General features: G+C 37.3%; 1 protein-coding gene across 2 annotated transcripts in view; it reads left to right on the top strand.

The window, feature by feature from the left end:
* The window catches only part of NUDCD1 (NudC domain containing 1), a 40,589-nt gene that overhangs the window by 979 nt on the left and 20,991 nt on the right, over positions 1-18,619 (top strand). The window contains exons 2-4 of one of the 2 annotated variants that reach the window (XM_065628234.1): positions 4,122-4,215; positions 6,917-7,071; positions 16,433-16,618. In XM_065628234.1, the coding sequence (XP_065484306.1) occupies positions 6,964-7,071; positions 16,433-16,618 (294 nt within the window). In that variant the 5' untranslated portion in view covers positions 4,122-4,215; positions 6,917-6,963. The remainder of the gene's footprint in view (positions 1-4,121; positions 4,216-6,916; positions 7,072-16,432; positions 16,619-18,619) is intronic. The other variant, XM_065628233.1, reaches the window with a different exon arrangement.

Below are 18,619 nucleotides of genomic sequence, written 5' to 3'. Positions count from 1 at the left end.
CAGTTCACTGAGAAGAACATTAACACAAAGTCTCATTGGCTATGTGCCCGTAACCTTAGCCATGCCCTCTGAAATCTCTCTGTATTCCAACTTTATTAATTTGTGGAATTTAGGTCTTTTGTAAGATGGATAAATTACTTTCCTTTTTTGATAAAGCTGGGACAGTAATACACAATTTGGGTGTACTGCTCTCTAGCTGTATATATTTACCAAACAATATACCTGTATATAGAGTTATGTGTTACTTTAGTTTTGTGTTGAATACATTGTGTTAGCAGTGGGTCAGAAACGTCTGTTTGCTGTGGTGAATTGTCAGTAGTAAGATGGAAGTTGTCTGTATTGTTCATTGAAAGATGACTGAATGAGATTGAAGGATACTGTATGTGTATCTATGGTAAGCCTGGAAAATTTAATGAGTAACATCTTTGTTACATATTTTGACACTTTTACTGTAAGATTGATTTAAGTGTCGCCTTTCAAAAAGTAGTCCAAATGTGAGTGTACTTGTGTTAGTGTACTACAGCTGGGTCAAATATAGCAACAGGTAGCATAGCAAAGGTACAGTCTCTGTGCTTTATTTGATGTTCTGCCTATGGTCAAACAAGTTCTGCGGTTCTTGGATAGTCAAGTGTGCACCTGTTCTAAGTAGGTGAGGATTATAGACTTTCATTAAAGTATCTGAATGATGGAATTGCTAATGGAGAGATGGATGTAATCGGTTCTTGTCCTTTTGGATATTTTATATAATAGTTACAGTAACTTGTGTGACAGAAGGTTGGTATGTGTACCTGGGTTCTTTCCACTTCCCACAGCACAAAGGCAGTGACACATTTTAGTCTAACTTATTCAGCTGTCCTTCTAAATCTTAATACCAAGTCCCTTACTCTGTTCTGCATGTGTATATATAGATACTGGTCTACTGGAGGGTGGAAAGCTTTTTTGTTGTTCTTATTTTTTAAAATTAGCAACATGAAATATAAATCAAACCAGGCCCTGTGTCTGTCTTCTAGATGTTTTGTTTGTCTGTGTTTCAGCCTGCTCTTAGGCTGTACAGCTGTCTCGCTCTCCTTGTTGGTTTTCTTCTACTTACTTCCAGGCAGTTTCCTCACAGTACAGAGATGTTCTGTACCTGAACTTTGTTTTTCCTGGTGGCAGTGGTCTACGTATGTGTTAGACTGAGGGCATCTGTCCATAACTTGGCTTTTATGTTGCACGGGAATAATAGCTCGAGTTGCAGAGACCATAGATGGTGTGTAGGCCATGGCTTTTTCAAATTACTGCATGGGAGAAGTTAAAACTGTGTGAGAAGGACAAGGACTTCTGGTTTCCAGCACATTTGTGAGCAGATTAAAAGTCTCAAGAACTTGCTAGTTCGTGGGTTATTAAATTAGTATTTGTCACTGAGCAAAGAGTTTGATTTTGTTTCCTCAAAGTGGGAGTGAGTAAAGTACAATAGCTGAAAAAAATGCCAAATGTTTAGGAATGCTGTCAGCATTACTATTTTCTTATTTTATTCACAACTGTTTGTGAAAATGTGGTAGTAGAATCTGGCAGACTAATGTAAAAAGGCTGTTGAATTTTTTGTTTGTTTTCCAGGAAACAGGAAGTGATTGTCTCAAATGACCTGGGATTTGGAGTTCTGCCTGTATGGCATTCCAAATTTCATGGCAGTAAGATGAACATGTGAGGTTTAGAGAACTTGAAATACGTGACAATAAATAGAAATAGATACTTATGTAGAACTGCATCAACTCAGCTGTAGTTGAAGTATTTATGCAGAGTTATTACAAACTTGTGTATTAAGCATGAGACTATTAATCTTTGTCAATATTTTTGTCTGTGCTTTTTATATTTATCCTTTTTAATGAATTTCACTGCTAGCTATAAAATAAAATGGTCAAAAAAATTGACACTTGGAATTGATGCAGGCTTCTACTACTGGAGTGGGTGGATAGCAGCACATGGTGTTGTAGGGCAACTTGTGGTTGTCGCGCTCATGTGGACTACAGGGAGCTTCGTTTTCTGATCATCGTGTAAAACTCTGTATTCAGTTCTAATTTGTCTTTAACTGTTAAACTGTGGTTGCCAGGAATTTGCTGTGGTCAGACGTGCAGCTGAAGCAGAAACACATTTAAAACATTTATTTGTTTATATATTTATTTGTTTGGTCTGTGGTAGAGGGGAATTTTCTAGAGAATTTCTTAAATACATTGTCACAGTAAAGACCAATGGTGAAATTCTGCTACCTTATGTTCCCTTTTAAATACTCTGATTTGCCTGTTCTTTTATTTCTTCCTTACTCCTACCCATTCTGTCCTAGTCTAAACTTTAACAGTAATTTCTTCTCTCTCATTCTGGTAACATGTTTCGACTAGTCATGAGTCCCACACTATTGTACCTTTAATTCCTAACTCTTCATCCTAAATTTTGTCTGTTTTTCTCCTTATTTTCTTTAGTTTATTTCCATAAAATTTCCAAATGCTTCATTTGCATTTAGCTTTGTAATGCCTTTTATTTATATCACTGAACCTTTGGGAGTGAGGAAAGAGCATTTTGTTTACTGTCACCTCCTTGTCCCTGATCTGATCTAGGCAGAGCCCAAAGCAGCAGTTGTGGGGCAAAGCCTTGTCTCCAACAAGGAGTATGTCTAAGATGCGTGATAGTTTTAAAGGAATGAGAATCTTGCTCTTGACTTCCACTAGTCAGATGTAACTTGATTCCTTTTTTCCGGGGACCTGGAACTTGTTCAAATGTGGGTGTCCCTCATGCCTTTCCTCTCTCACTTGCCTGTTTGGCAGAACCATTGTACATATGATGTGGTGTATGTGAGGCACAGCTTTTTCAGACATTTACAGCTGTGGTTTTTAAATACTGCAGTAGAATAAACAAACCTTGTACTTTATATGACAGCAATGAGATGTTGCTGCGATTAACAATAAAAACGTATTTGTTAATTTTAAAAAAGAGCTAATGCAGGGTTAGAAAGATCTTTGAATGCTGATACTAGGAAATAAATTAAGGTAATCTCTTCCACTAGTAGATAAGTGTATGTGAAATACTAAATTGCTTCCACTGGGTGGCATTGCAAAACAAGGTATTACATACAAGCATATAACATTAGATGCCCCCAAGTAATATGTTGGTATAATTATTTTATGTATTTTCTGGTATTATAAAGTTAGTTTGGTGTATTTAGCAAAACAACTGAAATAGTTTGTGGGGGGTGTTTATCACCTTTTTTCTTTACTTTTTTTTTTTCCCCTGCTTATGCTACATAGTGTTTGATGACAGATGTAAAATTTCACTCTTCATTTAAAGAATAAGTCCCTTGACAGTGTTCTTTTTTCAGAGGATTTTTTTTGCAGTGAAGAATAATATTTATAATAAGATCCAGTAAGGTTAAAGACATCTTACGCATTCTGTTGATTCTTATGAGTTGCTTTGTATTTAGTGCTTTTGCTTTTAAGTAAAGGTGGTGTGTGTGAAAATCTTTATTTAATTACCTTTGAAATATTTTGAGTCAAATTACTTTTTTTAAGCATGGAGCTGGAGATAAATACAATTCTAGAAAGTGGCATAATTTTCTTTTTACTAGTCTGAAATAGCCCACTTAACAAGGGTTGTTGGAAAATAATATTGAAAGCTGAGATTTAATTTATGCATTCTGTATATTTGCTCTCTTTTCTGCTATGACGGAGCATGAATCAATGTTCCTAGGTTTTAGAAATGCAGATTTATTTATCAGAAACTTGAAGGAGATGATGTATCTTACTGTTGAATAGCTATCATTAACTGCTGCTTGCGAGTGATCCTAAAAAGCTGAAGCCAAGGAATTAGTCTGACTCTGAAAACAAACAAACTAACAAACCAAAGCAAAAACAACAAAGAAAACACAAACCAAGCAACAAACAAAAATCAGCAAAAAATCCAAACAAAAAATGCATGACTGTGTAACTATGTGACTGAATAAGGTGATTATCTGTTTTAAGTATTTATTCTTTTCCCTTTATATTAACATCTCTTTTTCTGAATTTACTTTTAACAAAGTCTTCATTTCTTCTCTCTTTTGTCCTTCGTTATTTTGCATTCAGCTTTGTTGGTTTTCTCCTTGTTTTTCCAAGGGTCATCAAGAAAACTTGAACCTGGAAGGCTGTAGAAAGGAAGGAATGAACTTCATCCTAGTTTAAAATCGCCTATAAACTATCTGAGCACATGGTATGTGATAGCAGATGGCATTTGTGCACAGATTTCACTCGATCACAGAATGGGTTTCAATTAATTGAGGATGGAAGAGTTTTTCCAATTACTGTTGGCAGAGAGCTATATAGGATACATTTTGCAAGCAGTTGATAACCTTATTTGAAATGTTTCATGACAGTACAGTACATATTTGTTTGATTTTTCTGGTTTAAAATCACCTGCACATTGTATAGTTTCTGACTTATGTTTATAAAGAGTTAATTACATATTGCAATTATGCAGGGGATTTGGATCTGCTATTCCTGACCCCTTATTATTCAGGGCTTGTCAGGAATACAGGCTGAAAAACTCAAGGACAAAGAATTCATTAATGCTTTTCCAGCTTTTAAAAAGCTTATCACCTTAGAATCAGCTAATCAATAGTATATTGTTCCAAGAATTTTCTTGAAAGGTTATACATTTGCTTTAGGAAGCTTCTAGTTTGGACTATTTTCATTATTTGTATGTATTTTAGTTACAGTTCTGACAGTAGCAACATGTCTAGGTGGGTGGGAAGGGAGAAGTGGAGAAAGGAAGCTTTACAAAATAAGACAATTTTAGATTTTCTGTGCTTAAAAAGCTTTACATGCTTCCACATGTGCATTGTAATTTCAGAAGATCAGTTAATGTAGCTATACAGGAAGTAGATGACTTACTTGGTTTCACAGAAACTAATTATCCTGGGTTATATTTGGTGTTGTGTTTAATTGTTTACAGAATATTCACATCATCTCTTGTCGTGTTGGGAAAAATATCTCTGTGATAAAGCTTGATTGTACAAGCAGCTTTAAAACACATTTTCACAACACATCTTTGTAATTTACTGTGAAATATTCTAATTAGTTAAAGTAGAAATTGGAATGAGTAGCAGTCTTTCCCATTATGACAGGTGTATTTTCTTCTCACTCCTTTGTTGATATTCTAGCTTTTTTTGAAGGGCCACAGTTTCAGGAACAGTAATTTATTAATTGCAGAGGTACAGAAATCCCTCCTGTGTGGTGAATATGAATAATGATTTGAGCTGAGTGGAATTAATGCTGTTGGTTTGAAAATATCAACAGTGATTAGGAGACTAATTGCTAATTATATGGTCATTTTGCAAGCATTTTGTGTAGTACGGCTGGATTTTTTTTTTATTAATCAGACAGTATAATCTTGCATAGTTTCCTATAGCCACTTTTATGTTAAGAGCCAGTATCTCTAATGGGGTCAGTTCTGAGCCGTCTAGTGACCATCGGATGGGTGGCACTGTGGTAGCTTTGCAGTGGCACTGATTGTGCTGCCAAGTGAACCACTGTTTGCAGTAACTGGTGTTCTCACAGAGTAGAATAAACTGCTGCTTCTTCAGTAGGTTTTAAGTAGAGGCTAAAGAAGAATGTAAAAAATCTGAGATGAGGACTACTGGAGAGAGTTGTGAATGGTCCCTGTTACAGGAGTGGGTGCAAGTGAGATACTGGAAATAGCTTTGGTCTTTTTCTGAGCAGAAATGAGAAGAAAGTGGAAGCTGGAAAAGTAGCAACTAAACTGTTCCTATAAGCAGGAGCAGCCTTGAGGTGCTTTCCTCCTTATGCTGGGTTTGAAGGCTAATTCTCATGTGCTGACAGAGTTACACTACAGCTTTCTAGAGGATTTTGCTTGTTGTGTGAAGTTCAAGATAAACTTCCTGCAAGGAAGCCAAGGATCCTGGGATGACTCTGCTGGAGAGTGGAGTTCCAGTCTGTCTGAGGCTATTTGTAGAAGGGTGGACTAGACCTCTGCTAATGTCTTTGCTAAAACTGGAGGATTTTCCTGTGTTTTAAGATGCTGGGACTACAGCTGTTTGATCTGTGTATAGATATGGAATATGAAGCAAGAGCTGCAGGTAATTTAAACAAAAACTTTGTTAGTCTTAGAAAGATAACCCCAGTTGTGATTACTGGTAGCTGAGAGGAGGTTTCCTATTTGGAAAAATCTTGCTGAAGTGAATGACTGTAAGTAGCATGCTTCTTGCCTTGGAGAAGGTACCATTATAGTGAACAGTCATTCTTTGCAGTCTCTTTGAGTTATAAAAAAGCTTAGTCTGAAATTTTGATGGTATCTTGGACATTTTTCAAGATTTCAACCTCAGTGTGAGTGCTAGGAACATAGGGTTTTTTTTGTAATGACCATGTGCTAATTCTGTTTTGTACAGTTTTAATCTTTTTGCCTTGCAAGTGTTGATAGTTTGGTTCAGACTTTTATGAAATCCATGTAGTTAGACAGGATATTTCTTTTGGCTGCTGTTTTTTTTGAGTTACTGTAGAGCAGATCTTTTTCCCTTACTCTGATACCATGTAGATGTCAGGAATGATTAGCATTCTTCACAAGCAGACCTGGAAGTAGGTTTTACATAGTTGTTGCATGTGTGTTTCATCTTGTGAGGGTTATTGACAAATTGTGTCTCAGCACATGTTGGGAAGAGACAGTATACGCCACAATAAATGGTAATAGTTATTACCTCATCACAGTGAATGACCCTTCAGTGTGAATGACCTGCTTTCCAAGTTGATGATGAAATTTTAAACTATTTTACTTCAAATACACCAGACCTATGTGCTAAGGATGGAAGACTTATTTTTAAATGATTAGTTTGAGTTTCAAATTATTGAATTATAAATAAATAATTGTTAAAACAGCTGTCTTTTTTTTTTCCCTCCAGCTGTAGCAGAAGCGAAACTTCGTGATGATCAATATACCCTTGACCACATGCGTGCTTTTGGCATGTATAATTATCTTCACCTTGATTCCTGGTACCAGGATAATGTCTACTATGTTGATCAATTCGGAAGGGTTATGAATCTGTCAGTGACTCTGGTAAGAATTTTTTTTTTTTTTTTCAATTACTGCATTTGAAAAAGTAGGAAGTAGATAAAGTAGAAAATATGGCAAGGAGGATTTGAATGCAAAAACTGGGAGAACCTATTGCTGGGAAGACAGATAGATTGACTAAAATGCAGTTCAACAGGGAGGATGAAAGGATTTTAAGTGAGGCTTCTAACATCTTTTCATTAATCGTATTGCATTAGCATTGAAATAGTTTTGCATCTGCTTCCATTCTGGGGAAGACAGACATATGATGACAAGCTGAAGAAAAGAGTAGACGCGTCTTTTTTTAGTTGCTGGCTGTTTCTTCCCTATGTTACTTGATGTTTGTAGTCATTGTACATATAAGGAGAGAAAGAAGCTGTACACATTAGAATTATAAATGAAAGCCTCTATACACATGAATAGGTTAATCTAGGCCTCACTTATGGGAGGCAAAAAGATGCTGGTGGTCCTGCACAAACTTGCAATAGAGTGTAAGCAAGCTAGACCAAGTCTGAAAAACATGACAGTTCTGCTTTTATACTGATGTTCTTAAGTAGTTGAACTTTCTTTTGAGTCATTTTAATGCCTGGATGCACTAGTTTCCGTTACAAAGTCATTTGTCATTCTGGAGGGGAAAGGACATGGCTCTATGAACACTGTGTACTGGTACATGCAATTGTAGTGCTCAGTCATCAAGGAATAGAAGGCTGATCACTGGTGGTGATTTTTGCAGCTATCATAATGTCTTCTTAGCTTTGAATGTTTAGTTTAGAGTAAGGCCGTATATCTGACAATTTTGAGTTGTATCCTGTTGAGCAATAAATATATGCTTACATTTTTTCACCACAGAGTAGGACTTTTTTCTTTCATTACTTTGATTAACTCAATCGTTTTGACTCATCAAGTATAGCTTCCTAAATATTCATCTATGCAGAATGAAAAAAAAGTCCATAATTATATCCAGTTGTTAGCTAATTTAAATAGTGATGCTTCATTTATAACCAGTTATTTGATTAACATTTTATGTTGAGAAAGTTAGTAACATGTAGATACTTTATTCTTATAATGAGATTTGCTCTGGCAGTCAATTATTCAGGGCTGCTGTTTGATTTTTACATAAAACAATGTTAATTTTATATAACAAGTCACTTGAGTTCTGCTATGAGGTGTTAACATAATTCTGGAAAATACAAAATGCATCACATATTAATATTTTCCTACTATCTATAGCTGTTCCTGTTTTGTTCATATATGTTGGTGTGGCAGCTATTCGCAGTTACTGTAATCTGACCCTTGGAATCATGTTGGTTGACATAAGATTAATTAGACTCTGTGAATGTTAAATAGAAGGAATCTTTAAATGAGTTGTGTGGAGGAGAAAGTCTTTAACCTTTTGTTAATCAAATGATTCAGAGTGACTGTATATTGCTGAGATGTTTAAAGTTTATGGAGTCTCTTCATACTCTTCTCTCTAGACTACACAGAACATTTTGCTCTGCAGTCCGCAGAGTAGTGGCCTAAATTGACATGACTCCATGTTATTTTCAGGTTTGGAAAGGAAAATGCCCATTGTTGTGCTACCTTATGGGATAAAAGAAAACACATGGGCGATGTATGATTTTTTTTTTTTTTTTGAGAGTGCGGCTTAGTCTGTGCGAGGTTCTGGGAGTGGAAATTACTAGGCTAGGGCTAAGCTGAGAGAAATCCTGAAATGGTAATTCTAGATTTTCCAGGAAATACAGGTCGCAGAGGATGGTAGGCTGAGAACTGGAGCTGCAAAATAGTTCCTTTACTTTTCATAGAACATATAGGAAGTTGGAGCCTTTGGCAGACTCTTGCTGAGACAGAATAATCTTCTGGGACTTCTCCCAAATCTTTTGAGATTGTCTGGATTCCCAGTAGGAATGTCTGAAAGAAAGACGCCTGTTGGGGAAAGCCTTCTGTGAACAGTGGCTTTTCACTATCTAACTTTTTGTGTTTTTTCCTTGTTGGTTAACCTTGGCTGGCTGGCTTCCAGACACCCACCCAGACCGTCTCACTCCCCTTCCTCAACAGGTGGGGGAGAAAATGACACAGAAAAGCTTGTGGATTGAGATAAAAACAGGAAGATCACTTACCAATTACCATCACAGGCAAAACAGACTTGACTTGGGGGAAATGAATGTAATTTATTGCCAATTAAAAATACAGTAGAATGATGGGAAACAAAGCCACACAAAGCTCCTGCAGGGAGCTTGCTCCTGCATGGGCTTTCCATGGGTGGCACGTGGATACCTGCCCGCTATGGTCCTCCACGGGCTGCAGGGGGACAACCTGCTTCCCCATGGGCTGCAGGCGAACTTCTCTCCCACAGCTTCACTTCTGCTGAGGGGCTCAGCTGTGCCCCGTGGTGACGCCGCTGGAACTGGCTGTGCCCAGCACAGGGCAGCACCGGCCTCCCTGCACAAGGGCCGCCCTGCAGCCCCGCTGCCCCATGGCACAGAGCCACAGGACATTCCCTTAGCAGGAGGACACGAACGCCTGTAAGTTTCTTTCTTAGCAGGTAAAGTAGGTAAAGGATTTTACAACAGGGAGCCATTTGTATTTTTATATGCAGTAAATTAAAATAATAAATATTCTTCCCTGGGACTGGCGAGTCTATTGGAATCTTCAAGAAAATGGCACTTGGTTAATATCCTGTTATGAGTTTTAGTTCCACTGGACTGTGAAATAAAAAGCTGACATCTTGTGTCCTGATACTCAATTCAGTGCTGTTTTGCAAAGGAAACACGTTTGCATATGTGTAAAAGGGACTGTGTATTCAGAAATATTAACAAGGTGTCTCATTACAAATGTGCCTGGCCATGTTAGTCACATGTATATTACAAATAATGTTTTCAGCCAAGTGTAGATTACAAGTTAGCAGTGGCCAGAATTAAAATTAATGCCAGTCATCTTTCAAACAGAAGATGAAACAGGTTAACATGCTTGTCGTAAATCCAAAGTGAAAGAACATGTAGGCTTTTTAACACGCAATTATTTCTATTCCTGTTGCAACTTAGCATGGCGATGTGTTAGTGATCCGTAAATCACACGTTATCCCTGCAACTTATGTGTTTAAAAAGATGTCATCTGTGAAGGCAAAAACCATAGATAATACCTTGCCACTTGCTCAACATCAGACATAATTGAAAAAGAAAAGTGATCAACATGAGCAGTTTTTCTAAGTTGATGGATGGGTATCCAAGCGGGGTTTTTTTATACCAAGTTGGGAAAGTTGTTACCCTTACTTGACTGAAAATACTGTATAAAAGCTTTAACATTGTTCTAGTACAGCTATTGGACTTCTTTCATTCCATAAACCAGAATCAATCATTTGTTTTCAAGACCAAATGACTAGTGTAGTGATGGGATTACTGAGTTGGGTTTTTTTTGGGTTGTAGGGTTTTTTGTATCTGACCTGACTTTTCTAGTTGCTTGATATTTGTAATACCAGAATATAGCTGGAAAATAATACAAAGTTTTCTTCTCCAGCAGTTAAATACGTGGACTTGATTTCTCGACCTTCAGCTCTTCTGGCACAGATGACTTTGTTTCCTTTTATATTCAAATAATGGAATTGAGAAATTGTTGCAACTGTAACTCTTCTCACAATTAAAGTCCTTAATGGTATTTGTATTTTTATCTTTCTGAATTCCAGTAAGAATTAGCTGTGAAATGCTGTTTCTGTAACTTTCAGTTGACTTAAATTCAGAACAACTGTTGGTGGCACCAGAAAGAATGTAGGAATTCTGTTTGAAACAAGTCAGAATAAGGAAGCAGATAAGGAATAATAAAATCTTTCCAACTTCTGTATCAGGGTTTTAAATACTTGGCTCTTCATTATTCAGAATGCTAGGTGTGGACCTTTTTGCACAGTTAGAGAGACGTGTCCAGTGCCTAAATATTTTGATTTTTCATAAAACCAGAGTTGTTTTGTATTCATTATGGCTACTTTGTAGAAATTGCCATATAACTTACAGCTTTTATTTTTTCTTTTCTCTTTTGGTATGTTGCTTCTTTTCTCGTTCCCTGTGTTTTCCTTGAAAATTCATTCTTATTTTAAATCTCTTGTAAAGTATCACTTGTTTATACAGTATGACAGACTGGGTTTGACTTTGGAACAATACAATTACAATACAATCCTTATCCTGAGCACATGGAGTACACCCTGTTTTGGTCTGCCTGACTTTGCCTGTGGAGGAACCGTTTACTCTGAACTTCTATACAAATTTGAAATCTGAGCTGCTTAAAAGACTCAAAATCAGGGTTAGTGTCATAGGCAGGTGTGGCAAATGAGCTGCTGAAAGGAATGTAAGGTTGTAATAGTGAAGGCAGCCAGATGAAATCTGGAATAGACGAACAGAATGACAGTGGCCAAAAGGAAGCAGAGTGCACTGTCAAGAAGTGTAGAAATGGGTAGAGCTAGAACTAAAGGCCAGTGGGAGAGATAAGAGCGAGACTTGGTAGTGGAAAAATAATTAAACAAAGGAGGAATCTCTGTAGGGAAGTGAAGGGACACAAAGAACTGGGTCTGATGAGAAGCTGCACCTAGTTTTTTCTTAAAGAAACCGTGTTGCTGTCATCTAAATGTAATAACAGGGAGTAAATCTGCCTTCCGTTAAAATGACTATAGTTGTTTTAGCCAATTCTTACTAGTATAGTACATGACTGTAGTATCTCAGCATCCCCTCGTACTTCTGCAGTAGGGAGTTACTATTGACCGCTGTTAATCAGCTGCTGGACAGAGAAATAGTGAAAAAGCAAATCTGAAGGGTTTGAGGCCAGATTTTGTTTCAGCTTCAAGTAAGTCTATCGTTTTCATTGTCAGACTGAGATTAGAGACTGTTCTAATAAATACCTAAAGTTAAACTAGTGAGCAGAAATGTGAATAAGAGCATTTCCTTTCTTGCCTATTGAGAGGGAGGCTTTGTAATGTGTAATGAAGGTTGTTTTTCACTCATTCAGGTGGTGTATTGAGTCCTGACATTCCTGCTCAGTGCTGATCAATCTGATGTGGGCTTTAGAATATTAAATAATTGATAGTTGATTTTTTTTTCAAATACATCCAAAACTATTTGAAATTTATTGTTAAGATTAACTTGGAGCCTGACAACAGTGTGGGCTTCTGTAATGTTACGTAGAATAGACCTGTAAATCTCTGTTAACAGGGCTGGCGTTTCCTTTTTCCATGATAAAATGTGTGGGATTTTGATTACTTTTTTATTTTTCCTATCGGCACAATGGTCAGGCAACTTGCTAGTTACAATGGAATGATTATATTGTAGAAAATACTGCCTTTCAGTAAAACCTTAAAATCGAGTAAAAGATGACAAAGCCAAAATTCTTTGTATCTAGTGTTTGTAGGCTATTTTGGTTTGGTTTGGTTGGGAGATTGGTTGGTTGGTTTTTTTTCCTTCTTTTCTTCCCTCCTGTGTTATACACTAGTGGAATACTTCAAGGGGCATAGTGATGCAACTGAATCTACAAAGTAAACCTGAGTGCTTTCAATAATTAAAAATCAAATTTGCATCTTTTCCATTGCAGGTTTCATAGTAGCCCTTGTGCCTTTTTGTAGTACCCAGTAATCTCTATATTAGAGTTCAAGTAGGCCCAAAAGGCAAGCAGGCTATCTATTTGTCAGCTGGTCTTTTGCTGTAGTTTATTAAAATGGTACTCACTCAAATCCAATTTATCTTGCTTGCCTTCAAACGTGTTTTAAATGCACGTCTGATTTTAATAACATCTGGAAAATATGAAGGATTTGAAATCCCCTCAAATACAGGATTCTCAACAAGTCAGGCCATGTTATGCTTTGCACAAATGTGCTCTTTCCGTATTGCATACATGTGCGCAAGTGTAAACAGCTTGGTGCTTTGTGTGTATATTTTTGACTGCCTTATTTCATAGTTGAGAATGAGTTTCTTTTACTATATGTATGTAGATGATTTTCAAGCCCGCCCCCCAAGGTATCCATTGCTTGAGTGAAGACAGAGGGACACGAGATGCCTAGAAAGTATTGTAATAATTCGCGGCTGAAATTCCAGGACCTGTAATGAGACAGTGTTTTAATCTGATACTTTTTCACTGCTGTTTCTTAGTCTCGTGCCTACCCGTGCTGTAGTAATAGAGTGCATTTTGTGTGGCACAGAATAGATGAATACTTGTTCCTCCCCCAGATTTTCAATACAAAATATAATTCTGTTTGTTTGTGCTTCCTTTCATGTACTTGTATCTTCAAAACCATGCCTGTAATGTTTTCCTTTCAAATTCTGTTTTACTATTTTAAAAAATACATTTCTGCTTAAATATCTTTTCATTTTAGTGACATTCATGCTGTTTTTAGTAAAAAGGGAAGAATTTATTTATTGTTAAGCAGAATTTTCTGATTTGTAGAGCTTCTAAAATAATTGTAGATCAACTGATTGGAAATGAGCCTAGTAAAATAAAACTGAAAATAAATTAATTGCCTCCATGACCATTAGATGTGTTCTCAGCCTAGTCTATTTGTTGTTGGATTAAGAAGATAGATTTGATTTAAAAAGGGAAATGTCGATCTGTAAAGGCCAGTCAGGCATCTTTTTTTCCAGAGAAATTTGTTTATTTGTTCCAATATCTGTAGATACATATCTGTAGATACATACCTTCATGAGAAATGGTTCTTTAAGATACAGAACAGAAACAACAATAATTGGTTTTGTTTGTTATTTCTGGAAGACCTTTTTGGAAACCTCAGATCAGATCCTGAAGTCTGTGAATCAGTATAAGGAGCAAGGTAGTGAATATATATATAAAAATTATATTATTAATGTCCACTATTTATTTTAGAATCATAGAACAGCCCAGGTTGAAAAGGACCTCAAAAACCCATATGGTTCAACCTTCTGTGGGCAAGAAAGCCTGGATAAGATTATCTGGCACCCTGTCCAGTTGTGTCTTGAAAACTTCCATTGATGGGGACTCTGCCATGTCCCTGGGGAGGTTGTTCCAGTCATTGATTGTTCTCAATATAAAATAACTCTCTTATGTCAAGATGAAACCTCTCCAGGTGCAACTTGTACCCGTTGCAGCTTGTCCGCTTTGTGTGATTCCTTGTGAAGAGAGATTCCCTGTCCTCTTTGTAGCCGTCCTTTAAGTACAGGAGAAGGGTGTAACTCCTTCAGTCTTCTCCCGTAGGGCAAGTTCTCCAGCCCTTTGATCGTCTTCATGGTCTTCCTTTCGATCCTTTCCAATCTGGCCATGTCTTTTCTCAGTTGTGGGCCCCAGAACTGGACACAGTACTCCAGGTGTGGCCTGACAAGTGATGAGTAGAGTGGGATGACCATGTCTCTATCTCTGCTGGTAACGCTGCTGCAGATGCAGCCCAGGACCCCATTTGCCTTTGTTGCTGCAGGGATGCACTGCTGACTCATGTACAGCTTGTCCACCAGAACCTCCAGGTCTCTTTCAGCAAAGCTGCTCCCCAGTCACACAGATCCTAGCCGGTCCTGGGCTCTTTGGCTATTCCATCCCAGATGCAGGACTTTGCCCTTGGTTTTGTTTAACTTCACAATGTTCTTCCTAGCCCGCTCTCCCAGGCTGTCTGGGTATCTGTGCAAGACGCCTCTCCCTTGTGACATGCCTACCTCATCACCTAGTTTAGTGTCATCAGCAAATGTGGTGAGGGTGCTTTCAATCCCATCATCCAGGTAATTTATGAAGGTCTTGAACAGCTTGGGGCCTGGTTTCAGTCCCTGGGGGACCCCACTTGTGACAGACTGCCAGGCCGTTTTATTTAGCAACTACTTAGTTCAATTGAAAAACTTTGAGCAATTAAATTCTGTTTCAGTTATTTCAAAGATTATAAAGTAGAGATGTGACTGTGGTGTTGCTGAATCTCCAGTCTGCATCTTATGTTTTTGGCAGTAATATTTTGTTTGTGCTCTCAATGCTGCAGCCAGATCTGCTTAGTAAGTAGCTGATCAAGCTGTGTTGCTGATAAAGCATGTCCCGATGGTTTTTTTTAAACTGTGATGCCAAGTTCTTTTCAAATCATAAAGACTTGGTCACTATTTTTTTCTAACAAGCTTCTCGGATATTCAGAGGTTACTTCAACTCACAAGAGGTAAATCGTAGTCCTAAGCAGGTGGTGGTGGTGCTGGCATCCTGCAAGCCAGATCATGAGGAGTTACAAAGCCTTATTCAGGAACGGAAGGGCTTTACGTAAGAGTGAAGGCACAAGATAAAGAATAATCCCTGAAAGATATCCTGGAAGACATGCCTTTGTACTTAATGACAACAGTTGGAAATCCAATTTACAGCATGAAAGCAAGTTCTTCTGTTAGAAGTAGCAGGAAATGAAGAAGGCAAGACTGTACTAAAGCAGGAGTTATGAGAACAATTACTAGAAATATAGATGAAATTTCTAATCTAACATTCATTTTGTACTATTATTCAATCGGGCTGATTTATGTAAATTTTATACAGCAGGAAAAACTGAATTTTTCCTTTAATGATGTGTGTCATTTTTAAAAAAATCCATATATCTTTATTGTTCAATGGAGGATTGTATCTGTGCACTTTGCTCACTATAGTGTCTCCATTTATTCATGCTCAAAAACTATCTGTGCTTATAATTCGGCTTAAAAACAAAAAACAAGATTGCAGTGTGCCACTGGTACAAGGCGCTAAATAAATTTATCCTGATGCATAATATAATCATAACATGATGGAAAAGTTATTTGTAAATATGATATGAATTAGGATAGCTTTTCTTTGCTAGCTAATCACAATTATTACTTCTCTAACCTACTGAATAAAGTAACCATTCTAAGAAGGCTGAGATGTCATCTTGAACGTAGCAGTTGTGCAAGAGAATAGGCTACAGTTCTTTTTAATTTAGAAGTGACTTTTTATGAACTAGTTTGAGTACAATTCTGTTGCTTTTGTTTCTTTTAACTGTGGCTTTAATTTCTTTTAAAGTCTCCACATTTTTACTGGGACTAGAATTATTCGATGTAAGGTATTAAGTATATGGGGATGTAGGGGGGAAAGAAGTGAAAAGACTTTTTTTAATGCAAAATGTAATTAGTGCGGTAAAATGGAAGCGGAAAAAAAAATGAGTGCTGAAATATCATTTATACAACACTCATGTTTTCAATAAATAGAAACCCACTCAGTGATGAAATTTCACCACCTTTTCCATATACGTGAGAATGATGCTTGCTGCCCACTTTTTTCCAAATATGCTCATCTTTACAAAGAACCTGGTGAATTGCTGCTCAGATTCGTTGTTCTTAATTTGTGTGTAATATATAGTGAAATTGAGAAATACTTCGTAAAGTCTTAGTGTGTGACCGTTTGCTTATAGGACACTGCTCTACAAAAACCAAGAGAAGTTTTCAGGCTACCTACAGATTTGACAGCTTATGATGATCGCCTCTGTGCCTCAATGCACTTCTCATCTTCCACGTGGCTCACCCTTTCTGATGGAACAGGAAGACTGTATTTAATTAAATCAGGCAAGCGTGGAGACGGTGCCTCTGAAAAGTGGGAGGTAAGTCTTGCAATAAGATATTTAAGCATTGTACCTCTACCAAATAATTCTTATTCTTATATTTCATATGAGAATTGCACATATGTGATGTTGTGAAGAATTAAACTTTAAATCATAACTCTGTGTCATTGTGACAACCTTGAAGCGCTTCCCCTCCCATCATTAGCAGAACAAAGGACCTTGTTATGCCTTAAACGACTGGTTTTTGTTACTTTGGGAGGACAAGGTCCGAGCTTGCGAAGGCAGGCATCTCCCTTATCTTTCCTAAGGTTTGGCAGAGGAAGAGGTAAGATGGTTATGGTGTAAAGCACCTTGTTAATCGCTGTGAAGGCCTCATGGCCTGGTTAGAATGAGATGATCTCATCTGTCAGCCAGCTACCTGAAGAAAGCCATGAACCAGCAACTAGACAAGTCACTTCTGGTCGGCACTGTGAACTTTCCCCCAGTTTGCAGACCCCAGACCCATTTCCAGAAGTCTCCCTAATTAGCATGAAGAGCCTTCAGAGAGATGAACTGCCCACATGTAAATGAACTGGGTTATAAAGTGACCCGCGTGTGGCATCAGGTTGTGGCGTGTATATGCTGCGCAGCGTGACCAAAATCTTCAACGAGTCCAACCTCCCTTCACTGGACGTTGCTGGATCGATAACCTGTGGAGTGGTGGTATCTTACTCTCTTTCTCTCTCATATCTTAGTTTATATCTTATTCTCTCTTATTCTCTTTCTCTCTCTCATATCTTAGTTTTCCTTCCCTCTCTCTTACTCTCTTTTTCTTCTTGAACATATGAAAGTAACATCATTTTAAGTTCTGCCGTTAAAGTCTTGTTAAGTTTTGTGTTATAGCTACTAGTGGTTGCCAATCCATCACTTGTAGGACTTTTGCTGTTAATGTATTGATAAGTTCTGTGATATCATAAAATACTTTTGCCAAGTCACTCATCACTGTAATTAGTATTTCCACCACGTGCTTTTAGTAAAACTCATAATTGAATTGGACCCCTGGAGTGATTGTCTGTCATTCACTTCACATAACCACGCAGAATTAACCCAGAGTTAACTCACACCTGATCTCATCTGTCAAGTCAGGGCGCATGTCGTGTTCAGAGTTAACTCATCCCTCATCCCATCAGTTGGAATGGGACAGTCACTGATACAGGATTGTGTTCAAGTATAAAAATAATTGATTTTTATACAAATGACTAATTAGTGATGTTTTTATGCACAAAATATTGAAAATTCAAGTGTTTAAAAGAGCACAACCTTTTGACTGAAGAGGAATCTAAGTAAAAGTGAGCGTTTCTGAATAGGTAGCTAAGTGCTTGTGTAGCTGAACTTTAAAAACTGTTTCCCCTTTCCCTTTGCTCTAAATGTATCTCTCTAGGCTTTTTTTCCCCCCCCATCTTTTATGGTTTGCTACTTCAACTGGCCTGTGGAATAATAGATACATAGATATATAGAGATATATAGATACATATTTTAACGTCTGAAATTATTGTCAACAAAGTTCAAAGTTACTTCTGTTTTTAAATTGGGAGATTCCTGGTTTGTGTGATGATTGTGCAGATGTATTTGTGCTTGAAATATTCACCATTTACTTCGTACCATCTTAACAATGCATCCACAGAGACTAGAATAAAACTTAAAACAAAATTGCTGATTAAAAGGCTTTGATAAGTAACCCTGAGCGTTACCTGCAGAGCAGGTGTAATGTAAGCAATATTATTTCTGTCTCTCTGATGGGGAAAATCTTCATACTGTACACTTAGCTCTGGAAAATCATAGGTGAAGTATGTTTTTATTTTTCTCATGATTAAATTGTTTACATGATTAATTCTTTTAAAGAATCTTGATAAGGAGTGGTTTTTGTATCCACATCAAAGTGATCTTACTACACTAATAATGGTATTGGTTATTCTGCTTGGACACAGTAAAAATTAATATAATTAACTTACATTTCTGTCTGAGCTACTGAGTCTCGTGGTCTGTGGTTAGTTCCTCTTT

Source organism: Caloenas nicobarica, chromosome 2 (genome assembly GCF_036013445.1).
Source record: "Caloenas nicobarica isolate bCalNic1 chromosome 2, bCalNic1.hap1, whole genome shotgun sequence".
NCBI classification, from domain to species: Eukaryota; Metazoa; Chordata; class Aves; order Columbiformes; family Columbidae; genus Caloenas; species Caloenas nicobarica.
This window is presented reverse-complemented; position numbering and strand designations above follow the sequence as displayed.